Source organism: Oxyura jamaicensis, chromosome 1 (assembly GCF_011077185.1).
Source record: "Oxyura jamaicensis isolate SHBP4307 breed ruddy duck chromosome 1, BPBGC_Ojam_1.0, whole genome shotgun sequence".
Taxonomy (NCBI): Eukaryota; Metazoa; Chordata; class Aves; order Anseriformes; family Anatidae; genus Oxyura; species Oxyura jamaicensis.
This window is the reverse complement of record NC_048893.1, coordinates 169170717-169193146: the sequence shown is the minus strand read 5'-3', so window position 1 is coordinate 169193146 and position 22430 is coordinate 169170717. Positions and strand designations below refer to the sequence as shown.

General features: G+C 39.9%; 1 protein-coding gene across 4 annotated transcripts in view; it reads right to left on the bottom strand.

The window, feature by feature from the left end:
• DIAPH3 (diaphanous related formin 3) overlaps positions 1–3137 on the bottom strand; it is a 242005-nt gene extending 238868 nt beyond the window's left edge. For 2 of the 4 annotated variants that reach the window (XM_035321713.1, XM_035321721.1), the window contains exon 1: positions 2690–3135. In XM_035321713.1, coding sequence (XP_035177604.1) covers positions 2690–2830 — 141 coding nt within the window. In that variant the 5' untranslated portion in view covers positions 2831–3135. Of the gene's footprint in view, positions 1–2689 lie in introns of all 4 variants that reach the window. The other 2 variants (XM_035321732.1, XM_035321706.1) reach the window with 2 other exon arrangements.
• Between the last annotated feature and the right edge of the window lie 19293 nt (positions 3138–22430).

The following is a 22430-nucleotide window of genomic DNA, read 5'->3' as shown; positions in this document are numbered from 1 at the left end:
TCACTGAATCTAATGGCTAATTTTAACCGCATTTGATAAATGTATAATACATAAGAAACATAATTCAGGTTAGATGAAGAAGTATTGCACTCTAAGTATGCCAAACACCGAAGAGGCTCACACTGTATTTATGACTGGATTATAGATAATTCAAAGGGGTGAGGAGAGGTTTTATGTATTCTGACACAAAACTAATTTAACTAATGAAAGTATATTGAAGATGTATTACATGGAAAGTTAGATATGAACAAGTACAGGCATATATACCACTTGTCCCACCATTCATCCCCACCCCCACAAACGTCTCCTAAGAAAGCAGAAGGTAGAGGGGAAAGAAGTTTTAAGAAGTGATAGCTATTCTGTATGTCAGTTTCTTAGGGCAGAAATGTATGATGCGTCAGAAAGAAAAGCCTTTCTCTTAGTACCCTTCAAGTGATCCAGCCTAAGTCAGAGAAGCTGGTTAAGGTCTACAACCATTCACATTATTTAGATATTCACAACCTGTACTACCATGTCTGTTTCTTCAACAGAAGATTATTATTTGGGATAAACCAGGGATTAGAGACTACTGTTCAAAGGTTATAGCACCTACAGCAACTCCTTAGATTTTGGGGCCTGCTGCTCTTTAGTAACTGTTAACTTCCACAAGTCAGATTGGTAAACTACACTCCTCCCAGCAGTTTACATGAAGACAGAGACAAAATCCCCAAAACTCTGCTCAAGGAATATCAACTCTGACTCTTTTTAAGGTTTTCTGCATGCTAATGACATACCTAGAACACAGCCCAGGTTAGAAAGAGAACCGTCATTCTTCAGTCCCACACCAACATCCCAGAGCAACATGTTCTCTTTGAGGGTACTTATCAAGATGCAGTATGGGACTGCTGTCTAAGGCCAAACGCTTTTGAAAGTTGCAAACGCCAATACATTCTCATGAATTCAGGGTATTCTCAGTCATCCCCACTTAAAGAGTTTTGGAAACTGAGGGAGGAAAAAAAAATGTAAAGCCACACACTCAAGATAACTACACAAAAGTGAAGTAAAATTCCCATATTCAGCTTCCTTTGCTTTCTGTGGCTTGGTATATATATATATATCTATTAATATTGTAGCCTCAAAAAGCCAGTCAGCTGATGCGCACATCTGCACATGCTCAAAGTCATTCTTGATATGTGCCTAGACTTTCTGGGCCAGACAAAAGAAAACTCATCTGCGCCAAACGAGGAGCATCCTTTCACTAAAGAGCCAATCTGACTTCATCTCCAAAAATAAATCTCACTGGCTTGTATCACATATCTGGCAGTGTTATAATCCCCGCAAGTTTTTGTATTTCTATTTTAACACATGGTCAGAGGGGGGACAAGGGACTGCTGGCAACATCTTAATTCCTTCTCTCCCCCCAATCATGTGTTAGAACAGTGGAAATGATGGTGATATCCTATTTGAATAAGAACTTAATAGCTATTTTATCACCCGTAAGTAAGAGATCTTGACCTCAGTGCTGTTGTCAGTCTCCATTACACACAAATCTGTGTCTCCTGCTTCCCACAGGAATAAACCAGCCCTCAAGTCACAAAGCTGTAACACCTTCCAACCTTGTGGAGTGGGCAGACCACACAGGTTTTTCCCCAGGGTCCCTAGGCTGAAGAATGTTCCCTGACACATAACCCAGCCACGCCAGCTGCATAGCTAAATGCAAGCACCTGTAGGACACTTAGCCAGTTATGAAGATGAGCAAACGGGCCAAGCCCAGGCTGGATGGGGCCTTGGCCAACCTGAGTGGGTGGCATCCCACTAGATGATCCTTAAGGTCCTTTCCAAACCGAGCCATTTTGTGATTCTGATTCATACATGCACATTTTAACGTGCAAAAATTGGCATGAGGCCTTTGCTTGAACAGCAATCAGAAAGCAACCGCAACACAAGAAGGATTCCAGGAACCAGGAATGCCAGGAGCAACTTGTGACCTTCCCAAACAGGTTTGTCCAGCCCGCAGTTTGGTATCGCATATTGGCTAACTGCAACTAGCTGCATGTGAAGTACAGCACACCTTTCCAAAAGCTCCAACGACAGGTACTCCACATTGTGCAAAGAGGCCTTAGAATCAGGAATGCAATACACAAGTGTTATGGTAATTCTTCTTTAAGTGCATAGCATGGCTCAGAGAATGTGAGCTGAGCGTAGAAACTAATGTGTATCACCTCAATATGAGCATGGCACGCACCTGGTCTGCGTATGGTGGATACAAGACTTGTAGAACTTTTTTTTTGTCCCAGCTTTAACATTTGGAAACCTCAGGTAGTTTTTAGCCAGCACATCTTACATACACGTTATTCCATAGGCAATTGTTTGCTCTTTTGAGTTGCCCAATTTCTTGGTGCGCTAACCAAACCTCGTAAAGGCTTATGTAGACCTAAATCCTTTAAATTTAGGAGTCAGTTTTTCACTAGAGAGGTCACATCACCGAGCCAAAACCAAATGTGACAGTCCCGGTAGGAGTACCATCACTTCAGGGCCGGAGACCTCCTGGACACCGCGCAGCCACTAAGAAAATAATGCTTCGCCAAAAAGAGAGACCTGAAAGCGCGTGCTGCACGAGAAAGCCGTGCCCTTTGAGGAAGGCCAAGCAGAGCACAGACAGGGAGCAGGGGGGCAAGCACCTCAGCCCGGGGGAGGGGGTTGTACTCACGAATTTGGCCTTCCTGCCCTCCGCGGCCTCCGGGGCGCTGCCGGCCCCGGGCGGGCCCTTCCGACGGAGGCCCCCGGGCTCCCTCCCGCCGCGGGATGGCGGTGGGGAAGGGGCGCGGTAACGAGGCCGCTGCGACTCCATGGCCGTGCCCGGGGGAGGAAGGGGAGGAGGGGGAGGAGGAGGAGGATTAGAGCGGCTTAAGCCGGACTGGGCGGCAGGGAGGGGGCTGGGGGTAAAGCCGCCGCCTCCAGCCAGAGGATTTCTAGGCGGCAGCCCCTAATCCCGGAGGAGGGCGGCGAAGCGGGGCAGGGATGGGGGTGAGGAGGTGGGGGGGAGGGGGCTGTTAGTGGGCCAACGGCCGCTCCCTAACAGCCGCCAACGGCTGTCAGCGCCCAGGAATGTGCGGCCGCCGCCGCCGCTGTCCGAATCGCCCCGCCACTGCTTCGGTCCCGCCCCCCGGCCTCCCCACACCAGCCAATCGGCGGCGGCGGAACTGCGGTGCCTCGTCGCGGTTGGGTGGCCTCCTGCCAATCGCCTGCGAACGGGCTGGCGCGGGGTGATAGTGACCGCACCTGGTTACGCTCACCCCACGCACCACCCATCCGGACTACGTGTCCCAGGGAACACTGCGGCACGTTCCCGCGCAGCGAGGAGGTGGCCGCGCGGCGAGATGCATGACGGGAGCTGTAGTCCCGAGCAGCCTGAGGGGGACGCGGCGCGGGGCGGGGGTGGCGGGGAGGACCTGGTCTGTGGGGTGTCGAAGCGCATTTTGTATGATTTTAGTTTAGCTTAATTTTGGCCCTAATAAGTTTTACCCCGCCACGTAAAGCGAGGGAAGCGGTGGCTTGTGGTGCTTGGCCCTGACAGGGCGGTTCCCTCAGTGGGTGAAGGGTGTGGGCACGGAGAGATGAGTGCAAATAAACGATATATTGGTGCACTGACATAATGGTGTACGTTTGTCTGACACGCGGCTGTTGGTACGGGCTCTGCAAAAGCTGAGCAACACAAGGGAGAGATTGGCCCTATGGAAAACAGCAGCAGTGTTTGCGCTGACCAGGATCTGGGGCTCCCTGACAGCTTCAGGATGGGATTTGGGGTTCACAATGGGCCCAGGAGCTGTAAACTGCTGGCAAGGCCAACACAAAGTAGGGAGGGAGCTGTGCCTGCATTCTTTGTTAGAGTTTTGGTTTTTGTTGTTTTTTTTTTTTTTTTTTTTCGTAGCAGATGGACCTCCAAGCTTCTGCATTTTATGGGGAAAAACACAAGTAAAATAGAGATGTCATTGCCCCATAGATTACTGGATTTTATATGCTTGAGAAAGGAACTGAATTCTTGTTAATGCGCTCGATACCTTGCATTTATCTTAAATTAACAGTAGCTGGAATAATAATGAAAATTGGTGGCATATATAGAGGAAAATGTGTTTTTAAATCTCAATGTTAGGCATCACTGAGAAAAAAAGATAACGCCCTGGATTCGTACCTACAGTATTTTCTAAAACAGCACAAGTTTCCTTTCTCTTCTGTCGTTCAGTAAGAAAGATGCTCAGGTTCCCATACTGTTTTTATCATTTATCTTTGTGTTGAGTGCAGTGAAAATAAAGTGTCCCTCCAACACCCCCAAAAATTGCATTACACACTGCTTCCAAATAATTTGAATGCCTTCCAATGCAATGACATAGAATTAAACATCTCCGTTTCTTAGGATGACTTACACAAGTAGTGACCTACAAAATGTAATGCCTGCAATTACATTTGGAGCTCCAATTACGTATGGAGCTCCGATAAAATGCAGTAAGCAGCATTCAGCCCCAAACTAGACCTTTGCAGGACTGGGATCCAAGGCTGGGAGCTGTGGGGCTACTTAGAGTAGATGCTGGAATTATTTGAATACATTAAACTGTTTGTTCTTTGGCACATTTCTATAGATCTTTTGTAAATTTATATTGGAATTCTTTGTGGAGAGTATAATTAGCACGACACTGTTTAATGTCATGGTTAATGATTTCCTGGAACATTTGATTAGAAAATTAATCAGCCTATGTATGCGTATGATAAAGCTGTTTAAATGGACCTCCTAATTGCACTGTGGTAGAACACAATGGCTTGTGCCAATATATCACTTTCAAAGTACTGTATTGCGATAATAGAGAAACACTGCAGAGAATAATTTATTAGACAATTTTACTAAGCCAAAAATAAACGTTAGTACTTTTGATCAATTATTATTATCTTTCACACTGCCCCTCTTGTGCTTCTTAGGTGCTTGACAGAACAAATACACTCTTCCAATAGCTTCGTTGGTCAAGATTAATCATGACTGAGGAGAACGTGTGGGAATGAATCAGTAATACTGTAACTGTGCAGAGATTATACTTGGAGCATGCATATTGGCTGGAACACGCGTATAGCTTGGTAATTTTGCATTATCTTTGTTCTGAAATGAGAGTTTTCAGTTATAAAAATGTGTGAGACAGAACAAGTGCATAAAGTTAAACATAGTGATATTTCCAAAATCTGTCCTTTGAATGGATGGATTTAACTAGACTCTCCCAATTCTGTTCCATCTCTTTTTTTATACTGTGACTCAAGTCTTAAACCTACAAAAATGAATACCTTCTTGGTATTCATTGTTCCGGGGAGGCAGTTTTTCAAATAAATCCCTGTGTACTGCATTTGTAAGCTGGCTTTTGACCGAGTTTAGGCAGTTCTCCATATTTCATTTAGAGATGCCTAGTTCTTGCCTATATGAAGAATATAAAACAGTTAATTAACTGTTCTTTACTTACGTACGTCCTCTTAAACTGTCACATAAAAGTTATGAAGGATTTTGTGAGCAATGTTGTTGTTTTTATACAGCAATCATACAATTTTAACAGTCTTTATTGCTAATGCTATGTAAGTACTCTAGCAAGCAAAACCTTCCAGAGCCTCGGTTCCCGTGACTTGGCAGAAGCAAAACAAATGACTGTTGGAAGTGACCTTCCAGGAAAATCATTTCTTCTTTTTCTCTTAAAAAAATGATATGATGGTTGTCATATTTATTGCAGCTCATTTCTGCTACCTGGAAACCTGAAACTTGTTGACTTTGATTCTGATTCTATATTTCTTCTTTTGGGCAGTCACACCTGTACAATGGTAAGTACCAGTCTTAAGTATCAATGCAATATGTATCTTGTAACCGTTATAAAAAATACTCAGGTTGTGGAGAGATACTATAAAAGGAGGGCTCCTTTTCTGTTATGTGCAGCACTGAATTCCAGAAATTTAACAAGATGTAATTAGAAGCCTCAGTCTGAAATGAAAATTTGTCTTTAAAGTATTTTTATACAATTTTTATTATTATAGTGAAGAAAGCAACAAAAATTGTTTCAGCAGACTCTGCCGGTACTGAATCACAGAATCATTTAGGTTGGAAAAGACCTTTAAGGTCATCAAGTCCTGCCATCACCTAATACCACACATCCACCATGTCCCTAAGTGCCATGTCTCTTATATACCTCCATGGATGGTGACTCCACCACCTCCCTGGGCAGCCTGTTCTAATGCCTAACCACCCTCTCCGTCAAGAAATTATTCCTGACATCTAATCTAAACCTCCCCTGGTGCAACCTGAGTCTGTTTCTTCGTGTCCGTGTAGCTGTGTAGCAGAATGTAAAGATGAGAAAGGTATCCCTGAAGACAGCATATGTCACGGTCCTGTTATTGATTTTATATCAGTCATAACTTTTTGAAATGTCAAACAAAATTTTATATCCAATGTATTTATTCACACTTTTTTTCTAGCTAGAATTTAAATTAAGGACTTTCAGAAGTAGTTGTAGTCTGAATGTCACCGTTCTTTTTGAAGTGTTCAAAGTCACCCTGCTAAAGATGAGGATATAAGAAGTAGGAAAGTAGTTTGCTCCATTAATTTATTGTAGATTACATGTTACTAATAATTTCTCACAAAATATTTTAGGCTATCCTCTCAGTCAGTTGAGGAAATTTAATATACCTCCTCCAAGATACTGCCTAGATAGGAAAAAAATCAGTGAAGAAGTCCATTATACAGTTCATCAAATGGATCTTTATGAGGATATTGGAGATGTGATTTGTGGTACTATTTAGGATACTTTGCATACTACATTATTATAAAGTTCAGGTTTGTAATTTAATTATGGGCCAAATTATCTTCAGTTCTAACTCCAGTAGAAGTGACTAGGCCAAGGCTGACAGCTAATATAAATTAAAAATTGTAAGTGGCCTGAGTATCATGGGCTGCAGTAAAGGCTATGTTACATAATTTTATACTAAGTGTGGGATTTTCAGAGCCACCTCCAGAATTAAATGAGTTGCTCAGACCTTGTCTCTTCTACCATTATACTGTTAAATGTCCCTAGCAAAATTAATACAAAGTGTTTTTTTTTTTGGTGTTTTTGTTCATTTGTTTGTTTTGTTTTGTTTTTCCCCAAAGAAGAAAATACATTTCCAAAGAAGAAAACTCTGGTGATGTTCTTTCTGGATATAAGGGTCCATTGCAGTGTGATCAACCGATCTACCATAGGATTTTTTCAGGGCATTTACCATAAAGTTTTCAATGCTTATGTCAGAATGCTGTGACATAATTATCATCCATTACTTCTTGATAACGCACTGAATTCCTCTTCCTTTTTAATATACTTCCATCATTTTTATGCTTCGCTTTTTAAATTTCCTTCTAAGATTCTGTCTTCTATTTTTATGCACAATAATTTATATTACTTTCTATTAGGACAATGATACTCTCTGCTTTCAAAAAACCCTGATTATCTTTTGACAGATACATCATTTGGAGATATATATGTATAAACATATACATGTATGTGCATATATAACACTTTTGGTGAGTTAGTTATGTATTATGGAAGTCTCAAAATTGACTGTAATTTGTTTATAGAGCTTTTATTTCTCTTTGACCAATTTTCTTACTCTAATCCATCTCTTTAAGTTTCTCATTCCAGTTTTTCCTCTCACAGGAATAAGGGATGTAATCACATCACAGTTATTGCAACTTAGTGTTCAGCTACAGTTAGCACTGTAAATGTACATTAAGAAAAATCCTTCATCTCCTTTTAAAAGAAAAAATCTCATTTGGAAGGATTCCTGAAATATACTCTATATGAAACCAGAGATTTTGTGGGTAACTGAAGTCACCCTGTTGCTTTCCAATCTGCGTATTACTTTTTGATCCTCTGTTTCCTAGGCTTGTTTCAGTGACCTTGCCTGATTTTTAATGGCTCTGTAGGGCACATAACTTTACACTTCTACAAACTGAGTACAATGTGCTGCTATTCTTATGTTGTACAGAAGTGTCATCTCTTGTCGTAGGAAGATGAAGAATGCATCTGGAAGGTGTGCTTTGTATCACAAGAACTACTAAGCTAGTTTCTTAAGTGACAGTTTTCTGACAAGTATGAATCAGAATAAACTTCCTAAGTTTCCATTTTCCTTCACCTATGCTATAATAAGTTAAAGCTGGTTGTTAAGAAAAATGAATGCTTTCACTTATTTTTGCAAAATATTCCTATGGAAATGAGGGAGTTTATGTTGAATTGTAATACAGAGGTCATCCTCCAGGATTTGGAGAAGTAACTAAATGTCAAGTGTTTGTTTGAAAGGGTAGGGGGTGGCAAAAGAGAGAAAACTTACTGTAATCGTTACAGGGGTGCCTTTCGGCTGGCAGTAGTTAACAATATTCTATCACAAGGTTTTCAGTTTATTGTGGCACAACCTCACAGAAGGAGAAACTTCTGAAACCAAAATGTACTTGTTGAGACAACTGTGGGATAGTCAATGTGGTTTCCATTACTCCATAAGCAGAATGTTCAGAGAGCAAAATCTCAACCTCTGTCTGTCAGGGCATGGTGGAAGCCAGCTCTCCCTACGGGATATGGAGCTGAGGGCTACACCACAGCCAGCAGGGCAGGGAACCTTGCTAGCCAGGGCCCATCTCATCACCCCTAAGCAAGGCCAGCCCGGGGATGGGAGCCAGGTTCTTCCAGGAGTCCAGAAAGATGAACCTGGCTAAGACGATGAGGTCAAGCCAGGAAGACAATCCAAACATCAGTGTCAGGTCCTGTGAAGGTAATGAGGGTCAGACAGTTTGCTTATGTGTGTGCCTGTCCACAGTGAAGAGGCAGGTCAAGCGTGGAAGTCACACCACAGCTCAGGATCAGCAGGGTTCCTGGCTGGGGCCAGAGACCAGCGCTCCTACAGTAGAGATGAAGCAGGGAAAAAAGGCCCTGGCATGGAGGTAAAATGGAGCCCAGGAGTGGATAGTGTGAATGCAGGCCTCAGGTGAAGCTGCTCAGGATAATTAAGGCCTATTTGTGTGCTCAGGGCTATGACAGTAAGATTCATTGATCTGGAAAAAGTCTTGACATGAAGAATCTGGGCTATACGGCACAGGGGAAGATAGGTTGCCCAATGAAGGTCTCATTGGTTTTTACACTTCTCTGCAATAGCTAGTCTGGCAAAGTGAAGGTCTCTCCTCTCTCCTGTGATGTGGTATGAGATATGTTAGGATCTACACTGTGAATCCCTACAGTGGCCTCATTAGGCTCAACACTTTTATTTGTTACTTCTACAGCCAGCATTAATCTGAAATAAATAAATAAATAAATAAATACATGATTATGTGTCCATCAGTCCCTGAAAAATAATGTAATTCCTTTTCCCCATCTGTCTACAAAACTGCATTCCTTTTATTCATGAGCTCATTTCCCCCTTGTTTTGAACAATCATGCTGATACCAATGAAAAGGAAATCTCCTCAAAGAAGTTAGAATAACCTGTGCCAAGATTAAAAATCAAATGGGGAGTCACCGAGGAATCGATCACTATGCCCTAATAAGTGCTCATAAAGCTATTTACCCTTATGTCGTGTGAGTTTCAAATTTGAACATTAGATAGGTGCATGTTTGCCAGCTAGAAAAGTGTCAACAAAGACCTTTTTTCAATCCTATTAAAAGAGAGTGAATACTATGAGCTGCAAAGTGATACAGGCTTGCAGAGATACTAATAAAGGTGGCCAAGCTGTGATTCTTCAAATATGTGATTTGGGTGGATAATACGTACGTTCAAAACAGTTTTCTTTGTGTGAACTACAATGTGGAAAAAAGAACAGCGTTGTCCTAAAAGTGATTCAAAGCATGCACAATTAAGAGCAGTACATGGATCCACTCTTTTGCCATCTTCCATGGAAATAGGAATAGAGCACCAAGATACTGGATTCTCTGAGGAAGAACAACATGCACTGAAGCAAGAGCAGCATGCAGCTCAGCATCAAGAGCAGCAGGCAGGTTAGCGTACTGGGTGGTGCTGAGAAACGACCAATGAAAGGTGCTTGTCCCAAATAAAATTGCGTTGTTTATGTGTATGGTGAGCTTGAATCACCAACCCTCCCTAAGAGCAATGTGTGGTGGTTTTACTCGGGTGGGCGGCCGAGCTCCACCACAACCGTTCTCTCACTCCCCCTCCTCAAAGAGGAATGAGGAGAAAATATGATGAAAGGGGCTCAAGGGTTGAGATAAGGACAAGAAGATCGCACAGTAATTATCATGACGGGCAAAATAGACCCAACGTAGGGAAATACTAAGATTTATTGCCTGTTACTAATGAGCTAGAGAAGCGAGAAACAAAGGAAAGAAACCAAAAGCACCTTCCCCCCCATCCACCCTCTTCCACCTCTTCCCCCGAGTGGTGCAGGGGAATGGGGGGATGGGGGTTATGGTCAGTCTATAGCGCTTCTTCTCTGCCGCTCCTTCTCGGTCACTCTTGTCCCTTGTGCTGTGGGGTCCCAGCCACGGGATGCAGTCCTTGCTGAACTGATCTGGCGTGGGCTGCCCACAGGCAGCAGCTCTCCATGGACTGCTCCAGATATGGGTCCATACCACGGGGTCCATCCCTCGAGAGCAAACTGCTCCAACCTGGGTCCCCCACGGGCAGCAGCTCCTGCCAGGTCACCTGCTCCTGCATGGGCTCCTCTCCACGGGCTGCAGGTCCGGCCCGGAATCTGCTCCGGCAGGGGTCTTCCACAGGCCGCAGTCTCCGTCGGTGCAGGCCCACCTGCTCCACCGTGGTCTCCTCCACGGGCTGCAGTGTAGGAACCCTGCTCCACCGTGGTACTCCACAGGCTGCAGGGGGACATCCTGCTTCACCATGGTCCTCACCACAGGCCGCAGGGGACTTCTGCTCCGGCGCCTGGAGCACCTCTCCCCCTCCTTCTTCACTGACCTCGGCGCCTGCAAGGCTGTTCCTCACTCTTCTCACTCTCCCAGCTGCTGTGTGTCTTAAATCTGCTCTCACAGAGGCGCAAACAACATCACTTATTGGCTCAGCTCTGGTCAGCAGTGGGGCCCTTACCAAACATGGGGCAGCTTCTAGATCCTTCTCACAGAAGCCACCCCTATGGCCCCCTGCTACAAAAACCTTGCCACGTAAACCCACTACACAGTGTCACCCACTATAAAACTCTTGTCCCTCTGATGCTTATGCTTAACTGTACTCACATTGTGTGATTGACCTACGGCTCTGCATGGCAGAAATCAGTGATGATATTGGGAATGAGTCTCAGTATATAGCTCAAATGAGAAAATATTTCCAAGTACTAGCGTTTCTAAAAACAACACAAATATATGGGGGCTATTATACATTTATACGTAAGGGAGATTCATATTCTCCATCTTAGGGCAAACTGAAAGATGCAGAACTAAGCTACACTCTTCCTATGGTTAATGAAGTTACAGTTAACTGAAGCTTTCCAGCTAGTGAAGATAATCTAGCACCTGTAGCTGCCTCCTGGCAACTCACCCAGTGCTAAAATACATATTTGAAACAAAGGAAAAGAAAAACCTCTGGAGATCCTTCTCTGTCTCTGTCTTCGCTGACAATAGAAGGTGCTTCCATAACTGGCATAGACTAGGTGACTAACTTTTATATGCTGAAAATAAATTAGATAAATCTCGTTTTCTTAAACTATTCTGAGGACATCAGCAATTTTGAGTCAATAAATTCACTCCCTTTCACTAGATTTTATTAAGCCTATTCATATTAGTTCAGGAAAGGTAGAAATACTTAACTAGCAATATTAATAACTCACTGGCATTAACAAGAAAATTCTCTTGTGATCCTCAGAGAATAAAATTTTGAATAATCATACTGTTAAGATAATCTGCACATCTTTGACAATAGTTTTTGATAGTCTGAAAATTGAAGACAGATTATATATTTTTTTTTTTCCCAAGAAGGTAATTAATGTTCCCGTTACTTCTTTTGCTGAAGTCTGTCATCATTACGGACATAAAGCTGCTTTAAAAACTGCAGGAAGTGATAAGTTAGAAATATACTCTCCTGTTGGATGGACTTGACTTGCACGGTGATTAAGGATGAATGCTGCTACTAACCTAAGTTTTCTAGAACATTTTCTTGACAAAATGTATTCCATCTTCCTGTTTCATCTTTCTCCCGTCACCCCCTTATTTTTGTTAAAATATACTGATTTAATCATTTTCAAAACTTCAGCTCAACCCTTGGTCCTTTTGGAATATGAAAAATATCACTCTCTCTCTGCTCAGTGTATGACATCAGTCCCATCATGGATTTGTTAGATTTCTAAATACATACCTCTGTGCATTCTCCCCATACACTATTAACTGTATGAGGAAGTCATCTGTAGGCACCAGCAATAAATTTCATTATTCCTTTTAAAAAAAATCTTTCTTTAAAATTCTCCTGTACCAGTATGCCAACACAAATGTAGATTTTAATTGCAAGCCTCTCTCACTGATAGGTCTTGCTTCTGATCTGTTCACTATCTCCTACAAATGGACATCAAGGTTTCAGGGGGAATTGCCTTGTTTTTGTTCAAAATGCTTTCAGCTCAAGGACCCTGGCATTTTATGATAATAAACACCATGATTAATGCAAATATTGATATTTGCATTATATGCAAAAACTAGAAAACCTAAATTGTATTTGATTTCTAGATTTTCCCTTTGAGTTTCTGCTGCATTTACTTAGGAAAATTCACCAGAACAGATACATCAGAATAAAATGTACTTGCTTTCCAAACTTAATGTTCCAGTCACTAAGTACATGTTGTAATTTGCCAGTGTTCACCATATGTACTAAATAATCCATATTTTATAGTTGACATTGTTCAATAAAGCTTTCAGACTTTTGTGTTATTTTTAACTTCAAACTATACATGTGCCTGGCTTGTGAGAGGAGTTGGGGAAGGGTATAATTATCCATTTATGTTTTAGCTGGAAACAGGAAAACTTGGCCTGCATATCTGAAAGTGAAGTTTGTCTTTGTACAACTGTTTATTTTACACTGGGAGGTTATACAAGCTATATTCATTCAGATCAGTCTTAGTTATGTAAATCACAATTTTGCAATCACTTAGGAATTGTGTCGCATTAATCTATGGTGACACTGTTCAACAGAGTCTAGAAAGTTGTTTCATTTTACCTTTTGTAAATGACAGCTCCTGATTTCTTGTAATATTTCGGTTCTGGGGCAAAACCTTGTTTCACTCAGTACATATTAGCTGGACAGTTACAGATGAAATGCAGAATTGTTGTTGTGGTTGGATAATACGATCAGCATTCATCACAAGCTAATAACAATGATTTTGAACATCTTAATTGGAGATCACACCACTCTGTGCAGTATGAAATAAGATGTCTGGATGACTACAAAGAATTTGACTGGTCCTTGTGCTCATAGCCTGCAGGAGATTTTAATATTCTGAAGTCACACCAGATTGCCCATCTGCTGCAGTATACCTTGGCTCAGCTTTAACCTGCAAGGGTTTGATGTCTGATGTCACCTCAAGGGAAAAACAATAAACAGCTGCGCTAATGACATTTTTTAATCTTTCTACTCTTGATTTACCTGATGCAATAGTCAGCTTAGGATAACAGTAGAAAGGTACAGACCCTCTACACCAAGGTGTAAAAATGCACAAAGAGATTAGAAATGGAACTGGAAAAAAATCAGTAACTTATTTAACTGCTCTATGCATGGCTTCTAATCCTATATGGAAAAACAAACAAACAAAAAAAAAAACCTTCTTGTTGCAAAATAGATTTGGAAGACCATACAGATATAGGAAAAATAGCAGAGGAATGACAATTTTAAAATGAGTATTGTAAAAGCATACAGATAAGATTTTGATTAATTTTTATAGCTGAGAGAAATGTAGTCGGTTTTCTGAATCAATGGAGTTATTTATTCTGGGAATGAGTAGATAGCAGCACCAGCCCTCCCCTACTCCAAGGTTTTGCTGGATAAATTATTTCATAGAATATTCCATGGAAACAACCTGAATCAATATGACTTTTGTAGCCCTTGATTACAGTCCCCAGAATTGGTCTTTTGTGCTTTTTGATAGCGGACAACTCCTAGCTTCAGGTATTTTATGCTGTTGTGTATCTCTTTCAGTATGCATTAACATAGCAAAAAAAAAAAAAAAAAAGACGTAGTTTACACTTCATCAGTTGGGTGAGTCTGACCAGTAGGTTATACGCTGAATATGAAATAGAAAATGTATTCAGCTTTTTTAACTGACCTGTAAATTCAGGGGGTTTGTTTGTTTGCTTCAAAAAACTTGATAGCTGCAAACCGTAGCAAATATGTCATGTTAAAATCAAATTTTATAAAGTGAGAAATTAGGTACTATCATTATAAATTACTGGTTTTAAATTAGGAAGTCAAAAAAGGAACTACAATAACTCATATCCTATTACGCAGAAGCATGGGTTTCTGAATAAAGATCTCTTTTATGTACTTTGACCTGCTGGGGTTGCTGAACACAATCACAATGAGTAAATGGTGGAGGAAATAATCTGAGTGGCAAAATAGGACAGCTAAAAGATCACTAGAACTTCTACCTGGAATATGAAAATAAAACAAAAACATTTAAGGAACACTTACATTTGCCATGTAAGCACTGAATGGGGAAGAAGACAAAAGGTCCCTTATTTCTGACTGCATCTGGTTCTGTGTCACGTTTCATAGCTTTTAATTAAGTAACCTTGTCATGATAATACACTATAAAGACAGACTGAGAATGGGGCACTGCAGACAAATGTGAAATGCCTGAAAGATGCATTCAAAAAATCTAGTGTAATGCCAGGAAAGAAAGGTAAAAAAAAAAAAAAAAAATCTGATAAAAGTCCAAATTGAAAATGGAATACACAACTTAGTTTACTGGAAGGGACAAAATTAACATATAAAAACATAACTTAGCTAGCATTTGCCTGTAAACTGAATTCAGGAGTGCCAAAATGTGCTTAAGAAGAGTCAACAGTGCTCTGACATTAGAGACTTTAAGGATAAAAAAGAACGTAGGCCTATGACAGAAAGATGCATGAGCACAAATTCAGATACAGATCTCTTCATGCTATGATAACTAGAGGCATTACCGGCATATTAAGTTTAATAAAAATAGTAATAATTAATAATAATAGAAAATGGATTTAATACTCTGCAGGAAATGCAAGTGTTGACAATGTGCGTACAGCACAGAAAAAGATGTTACCAGTACTATCACCTCTCCTGGTTAGTCCTGCCATACAGCAGCAGTATATAGAATTCTCTAGAGCAATGGGGCATTCAAGTTGGCCTTTTGGCTTTTCCAGAGAGTGGTACTATATCAAAACTGATAAAGGAGAAGGTTGGGAACTGCAGTTTTTTGGGCAGACACTGTGTAGTTCCAAACTACTTAGTATACTCCAGGTTAGAAGACTAAATACCCAATATTTTCCAAATACACAAGATGTTTCCAATGTTTCTTGTCAAATCAAGATGCTGCTAGAGAAATTTTCAGAAAAAGTTCTTCTTTGTTCTACTTGTGATTTTTTTTTTTTTTTTTAAAAAAAAAGGGTTTTGGTTGGTTTTACTTTGCTTATTTGAGAATCCTAGAGGGAAAAAAAAAAAAAAAAAGAATTACATGGGAATCTCTATTGCAGCACATTATGGGATAACTTACTTTTAACTTGCCACATGCAGACTGAAGAGCTAGATAGGCAGAGTGATTTGATTTTAAAGTGTGGTTTCCTGAGATATGCTTGTTCTATTTGAAAGGTCACAGATAAACCAATTACACTATTTCTAAAGAAGCCAGCTTCATATTATTTAACTCAAAGACAACATACTCAGAATGGATAATGGCAGACAAGTCTACCTTGTGGCTGAAGTTAGAACATTGTCTGGTCAAGAGTGAGCAATGTCATGGGCTGTGTACCTCTGAAGTAGTGGCTAATGAACAAAAACCTTCCCAAGAAATGAAAGTCTAAATGTCTCTTTTTCTAAGTGAGAATATATTTTTCATTGAGATGCATAGTACAGTACAGTGAGTTAAAGGCATTTTGGAGTTTTGTAGCTGAATGTCATTCTCTTTAAATGAGATACTGGCAGTTAGATGGTTTTGATTGCTGCCAGCTGTCAATACCCCTGAGGAAAGCAGAGCTACTTCTATGATGGAAGATGAACAAGAAACCTGCTCATCAAACACATCACAAGTTGTGTCAGAAGATTACTGAGTTAAATAAAATAGATGCGTGTTTACACTCTTCGAGTCATAAACAAGCTGTCTGTGAGCTCTGTGAGCTTTCTTTTTTTTTTTTTTTTTTTTTCTTTTTCCTGCAGAGAACGATTCATACTCCAGTATGCTAACTGCTCTTTGTAACTCCTCGTTCTTAAATTTGCAGAGTACATAGATTTATTGTAGCAAATAGATATATGGACAAGAATTTCAGAATCAGATACTCACAACTGGAAACAACCAGTGGAATGAGTTAACTAATAGATCCAATACTTGCTGTGCAGTACAACTCAGGTGTTTGTGTTAAACGTGGTCTGTTATCTATTATTAGTTTCTATATGCAGACTGGCAATGCAGTTTAAAAAGTTGTTATAAATCTGTCCTTACAGTGGTGCATTCTCAAGTGGTCGAGAATATAAAGTGTTTCTCTGAGTTGTTATATTCTACTCTAAGGCCTTCAGTTTTAGCTAAGTGACAGATTTTAAAAGTATCTGACACTTACATAAGTGTTGGATGGTATGTAAGAAAGTAATTTTAATAGAGGTGCCTATTGGGAGGACAAGTGCAACCTTAACAGTGTTAACAAATAAAGAATATTTTATCTTGCATGATAAGGGAATGTGGAGTTTCTGTGTACTGTATTCCTCAAATTAAAAAAAAAAAAATCTATTTTTTTTTTCTTAATAAAGGGCTAAATTTAATTGAAATTAACCTAAAACAATGTAAGAATGTGCCTGAGTGTTTTATGAAAGTCAAGGCGTCCAAAATCCGCAAAAAAAAAAAAAAAGTCTTTAAAAAAATGATTGTGATTCCTGGGGTACCAAGCACTGCAAACAATTTTCTCAGAGTTTTTCTACTTGGAGATTCAGACTACCAAAGTTAGCAGGCTAATCACCTTTTAGACTCCTGAGGCAATCCTTCAATCTCTTAAAAGAGGCAGAGAAACCCTAGCCAACTCACACACTGCAGAAGAGTCCAGACTGAACAATCAGCCAAGAGCAACCATACAAAGAGAAAACTAGAGAAGGGTTAAGAACTGGGTGTGATAGTGTGAGAATCTCATATTCTTCAGAGGATTGTAGTCTGCATGCATTTGTCAGTGATCCTAGCTTAGGCGTAGGTGTATGCACAGACCAAGATACCCTAGACTAAGAACAGAACTCTACTGGACAGGGGAGGGGCTGGTACGAGTGCTTAGCCATGATAGAGTCAGTGTATGTCTGGAAGAGGGAATGCTGCTTACTGTAGATGAAGCCACGGAGTTACATCTACAAAGCAATGCCACGTAACTTAGATTGCTTTCTGAATATTATGTAAGTCGATTCTTTTAACTCTGTGACTTGTGTGTTAATGTAGGCGCCTGACTGAAATTAGGTAAAAGGAATTCCCTCCTCTTTTGTGCTCTGAACCTCTTAGGCGAGGTGCTTTTTCAAATCTTCCCTGCTCCCTTTTCCTTTGAAGGGAACTTTTACTCAGTGTCTTCATTGAGGTATTTCATTTTTAGGCCTTGTACCTTTAAAGTCTGACCACCTCAAAACTCAAATGTACTGATCTTTAGAACAGCACTGGGAAGCGGGGAAGCTCACCACCATCTGAGAGGAAAAGGAACTGAGGACTGAAGTAGCTGAAGTGACTTGTCACCAGCTACACTGTCAATCTGTGGCTGAGCAGAAACTGAACTCTGGTCCTAAATGTCATTTCAGTAATGTATTTTTATCCTTCACACCATGAAAACCCCCAAATTCTGGCCACTTATGCCTGGGAAATAAAGATCACTGAAAATATAGTCAAGCCGATACAATTATTGTGACCTGTCTTTGTGTATTCAACATTTTTGTGTATTTAATATTTTTGTTTGGGTGTTTTATACATGAACCTACACATGAAGCAAAACAAACTTGCCTGACATGAGCAGTGACAACCTCTATCATTTAGTGGGTGGCAATTTATGTAATATTTTTGGAAACACAGTAATTTTGAATTTCTGTTGAATAAAATAAAAATAGGAACCTAATCTGATTCTTTTTGTACCTATGGTGTTTAGCAAGGTGATGATATTGGCTTTGTTTTTATGAATTATGCTTGTGTAGAAAGATGCTTAGGCCCAAATGGATAAATTATGTGCAAGGGTATGTGCAAGGTGAGAGCATCCTCTTCATTAAGATTATCTAGTCAAGGTTATCCAATCAAGGATATCCAGTCAATCCCCCTTTTTTCAGTGAAAGAGGGGTCGCATGTAAAAGGGGAAATGAGGGAGCTGCTGTCTGTGCCAGCCCAAGGGAAGAGGGGACTGGGCTGTGTGTGCTGGTGTGTATGAACCCTGCGTGTTGGTGCTGGAAATGGATGACCTTCAAGATCGCTTCCAACCCAAACCATCCTATGATTCTGTGATGTGTGTGGAGAGGTGGACAATTAAGAACGTTGTTTTCAGTGACAAGTCCTTTAAGGTTCCTCCACTGAAAATAAATAAATAAATAAATAAGCAAATAAAATGGAGGTCCAGGTTAAACCACTTTCAGTGGACTTTAGTTTTGTCATAATGTTCTAGAGAATAAAGTGAGATACCCTCTAGGGGCAGTTGAAGCCCTTAATGCCTGTAGATAGGAATTCTTTTTTTTTTTTAAAAAAAAAAAAAAAAAAAAGATGAAAAATCATTTGACATTTTTGATAATTTGGCTTGTGTCACAGTCAATATCACACAGCAGATGTAACATGCCACAGAGGCCACAGCTCACCAGCTGAGGTTAGCTGTCTTTGAGCAGAAACCACAAGGAGAGATTATAGCCATAGAAACGGTTTATTGCAAGGGAGCTGAAGGGCATTGGCTGGATAAGCTAGAGAAATTTATGCTGTGGTTTAACCATCACTTTAAACTCCTGCAGCTGCCAAAAGAGGCAGTTCAGCCTTCCCCAGATTACTTTTCCTTCTGCTGTGGTCACACAAACAATTGTGCTGGACAAAGGGAGTTGATGACAGAGGGGCAGGCAAGATAAATATTCCATTTTTAACTTGGAGCAGTTTACCCATCTAGTTTAGCACCTGGAAGCATGAGCTTTTGTGTTGGCACAAGTGAGGAGTTAATAATATGGGAATGAATAGCTGAGCAAGAGAATAGGACTGGATCTCTTTATTCAGCTGTTTTATGCCGTATAAAAATGACTGCAGAATTATGGCGTTGTAATTGCTCTGTGGATAAGTAGGAAAATAATCTCCTCATAGTTCATAAAATAATTCAGGTTGGAAGAGACCTATGAAGGTTACCTAGTCCCTTCGTTTTATCAGAGTAGGGTTTGCTTTGAAGGTAGTTGAAGTTGCTCCAGGCCTAGCCCAGTTGGGTTTTGAATATTTCCAAAGTGAAGAATGCCTTCACTTTGGGCAGCCTGTTCCACTACATAACATCCTCTTTAGAAAGATTTTTTTTTTCCTTATGTCCAACTGGAACTTCTTTTATTGAAACTAGTGACTTGTCTCTTGCCTTTTTTCAGCTGTGCAGTTCTCAGAAACAGGCTCTTCCTTCTCTATATTCCCTTTTTAAACAAAGAAATAAAAAGAATAAAGTGAAAAAAATAAAGCAGATCCCCCAGTAGCCTTCTTCACAATGAACGAGTCCAGCTCCTCTTGGACTCTATGCGTATGGCCAGTGCTCAAGCCCTCTAACCATCTTAGTGGCCCTCTGCTGTATTCTCACCAGTTTGACAACATCTCTGTCATATTGGAGAGCGCTGAACTGATCACTGTATTTCAAATGCAACCTCACTAGTGCTGAACAAAGGGAAATAATCGACTTCCTTGACCTGCTGGCTAAGCTTTTGCTAATGCAGGCCAGTATGCATTTAACCTTTGTCACAACAGGGTACATTGCTGACTCATATTGAAGTTATGGTCCATCAAGACTGCTTCCTCTCTAGAACTTTTCAGCAAAAATGTTTCGTAGCACTGCCTGTACTGTTGCATGTAGTTTTTCCACTTTGCAGATCACTAGCATATGAAGGTTTGAGATCAAATAGCCACATGATTCAGAAGACTGAAAGAATCCTGTGTTGAAACTGTTTTCTAAGGTGATGTCTCAGTTTTTGCAGCTCCTCAGAAATCTGTAGTTTCTTCCCTACTGCCATTACACTCTGTTAAGGTTCATCTTTCCACTCCTACTTTCTACTTAACCATGATCCTTCTCTTCAGAAGTTAACATAGTAAACAGTGAGAGCAAAACAGTTCAAAATTGAGAACGTAGATAAGAAGGAAAATGGGTAAGAATGCAAAACAGAAAGAAATTATATGCCGAAATATGTGATACTTAGTTTTGTAATTATTAGGGCTGTGGCACAGATAGTAAGATGTATAAACAATCAAAACAGAGACTATGAAACCAGCATATGTTACTAATATTAGAATAGTGTTGTCGTGTCAGATAAAGCTCTTGTAAAAGTACATTTTGTTCTCCTTGTAATGATTTTGCTTTTGAAATTACTCTGCATGAAATGGTGTTTAATCGTTACAAGTGTGACTATCCATATACTGTTCAAATGCATTCTCCTGCTTCACTTTATTTCTTATCAGAAACAGCTCTCCAAACAGTTGTCTCAGTATTCATATCAAAGGAGACAAAATTCAGACCTCTAAAGGACTGAATTGCCTTATACATTTTTCTTCATCACAGAGAACAAAAAACATACTTTCAAGTTCACTAGGTGTATTTGTAGTGCCTTGCTCATTGCAAGGAAAATTTTCTACTCTAACATTCTGCTTTACTCATTCTTTCCTCCATTGTTATAAATGAATTCATGAAACAGTTCTTTTTTTTTTTTTTTTTTTGTCTCATAAATGGAACGTTATTCTGTAACAGAGCAAGAATACATGCATAGAAATCACTGAAGAGTCAACTCTATTAAAAAAATAATGTAATGAAATAAGTGGATCTAATAAGTAATGACATTATTCTATTAAAAAGATAAATGTATTGTTTTCTCACCTTAAAAACTGCAAGTTTCACCAGGCAAAGTAAATTGGAAATAATTTATTTCATATTCTTTTTCTTCTATAATACTTTAAAGATCTTTTGTGAAGGTATCATGTTAAGGGGGCAGCAAGTGTCATATTATGATTCAAGAGTGAAGGTTAGATTCAGTAGATGCTCTATATTCTGTGTCATAGTGTCTCAGAAAAACATGTTGCATTTATTTTTTTCAAGTTTTTATAGTATGATAAGAGCTTATTTTGCTTTTACATCCATCTCAAACACACTAAGAGACTACATTGTTGTTGTGTCCAGCCCAAATAGACCTGAATATCAGACCTGAATTTGTCAGGGTGAAGTTGAACCACAGCAATCTGAGAAACAGTGACTGTTTGAAAAGTTTAAGTGATTTTGGCTATTTGTGAAGCTCGTCTACACAATTTGATCCCAGTTTTTCTTTTCTGTAGAATAATATATGGAAAATAATACATGCAAAATTTTCCAGAATCGGTATGACCAGTTTCATGAATAATTCATTTCTGTCTTGTATGACTTCATTATGTCATGTATAACTAGCACTTTGTACTGTCAGACTGAAAAGCTACAAAAAAGTGTTTAACCTTGCAGTATAAATTCATAACTTGTAATTTTTTGAAAAGTTACATGATATTGCACAAGTCCTGGCATTGTGAAATGTGCTTTCTCAGATACCTTACTTAAGATTAAATAATACAACACTTAGACCTATTTTTTTCCACTCATAGGCTTCTGCTTTTTATAGAAACAAATCATATATTTAATAACCTTCACTGACCTAACAGCTGTCATAAATGAATTACTTTCAGCTATTGGCCTTAATTGTACAGGGTAGCTACAGCCAAATATTTCACCAGTTATGTCTGACAAGAGAACGTAATGTTACAGCTATTTTCTAGGAGGGCTATCTATGACACCACTCGGTAACTAATGAGTATTGTTCCTTAAAGAAGCAGACAACAACACAGCTGTAAGTTCAGTGTGGTTTGAAACCTAGGTGACGTGACACAGCTGGTACATGTGCAATTGGTTGTTCCAGTGGCAAGAAGGTAAAGGTTTCATTCAAAAGTGTATTTACAACTACAACTATCCGGTTGTGCTTATATTAATATTCTTTCATGCAGTTTCATAGACACCAACTGGAAAAAAATGTGTCTGTAGAAAATACTCCTAGGATGAT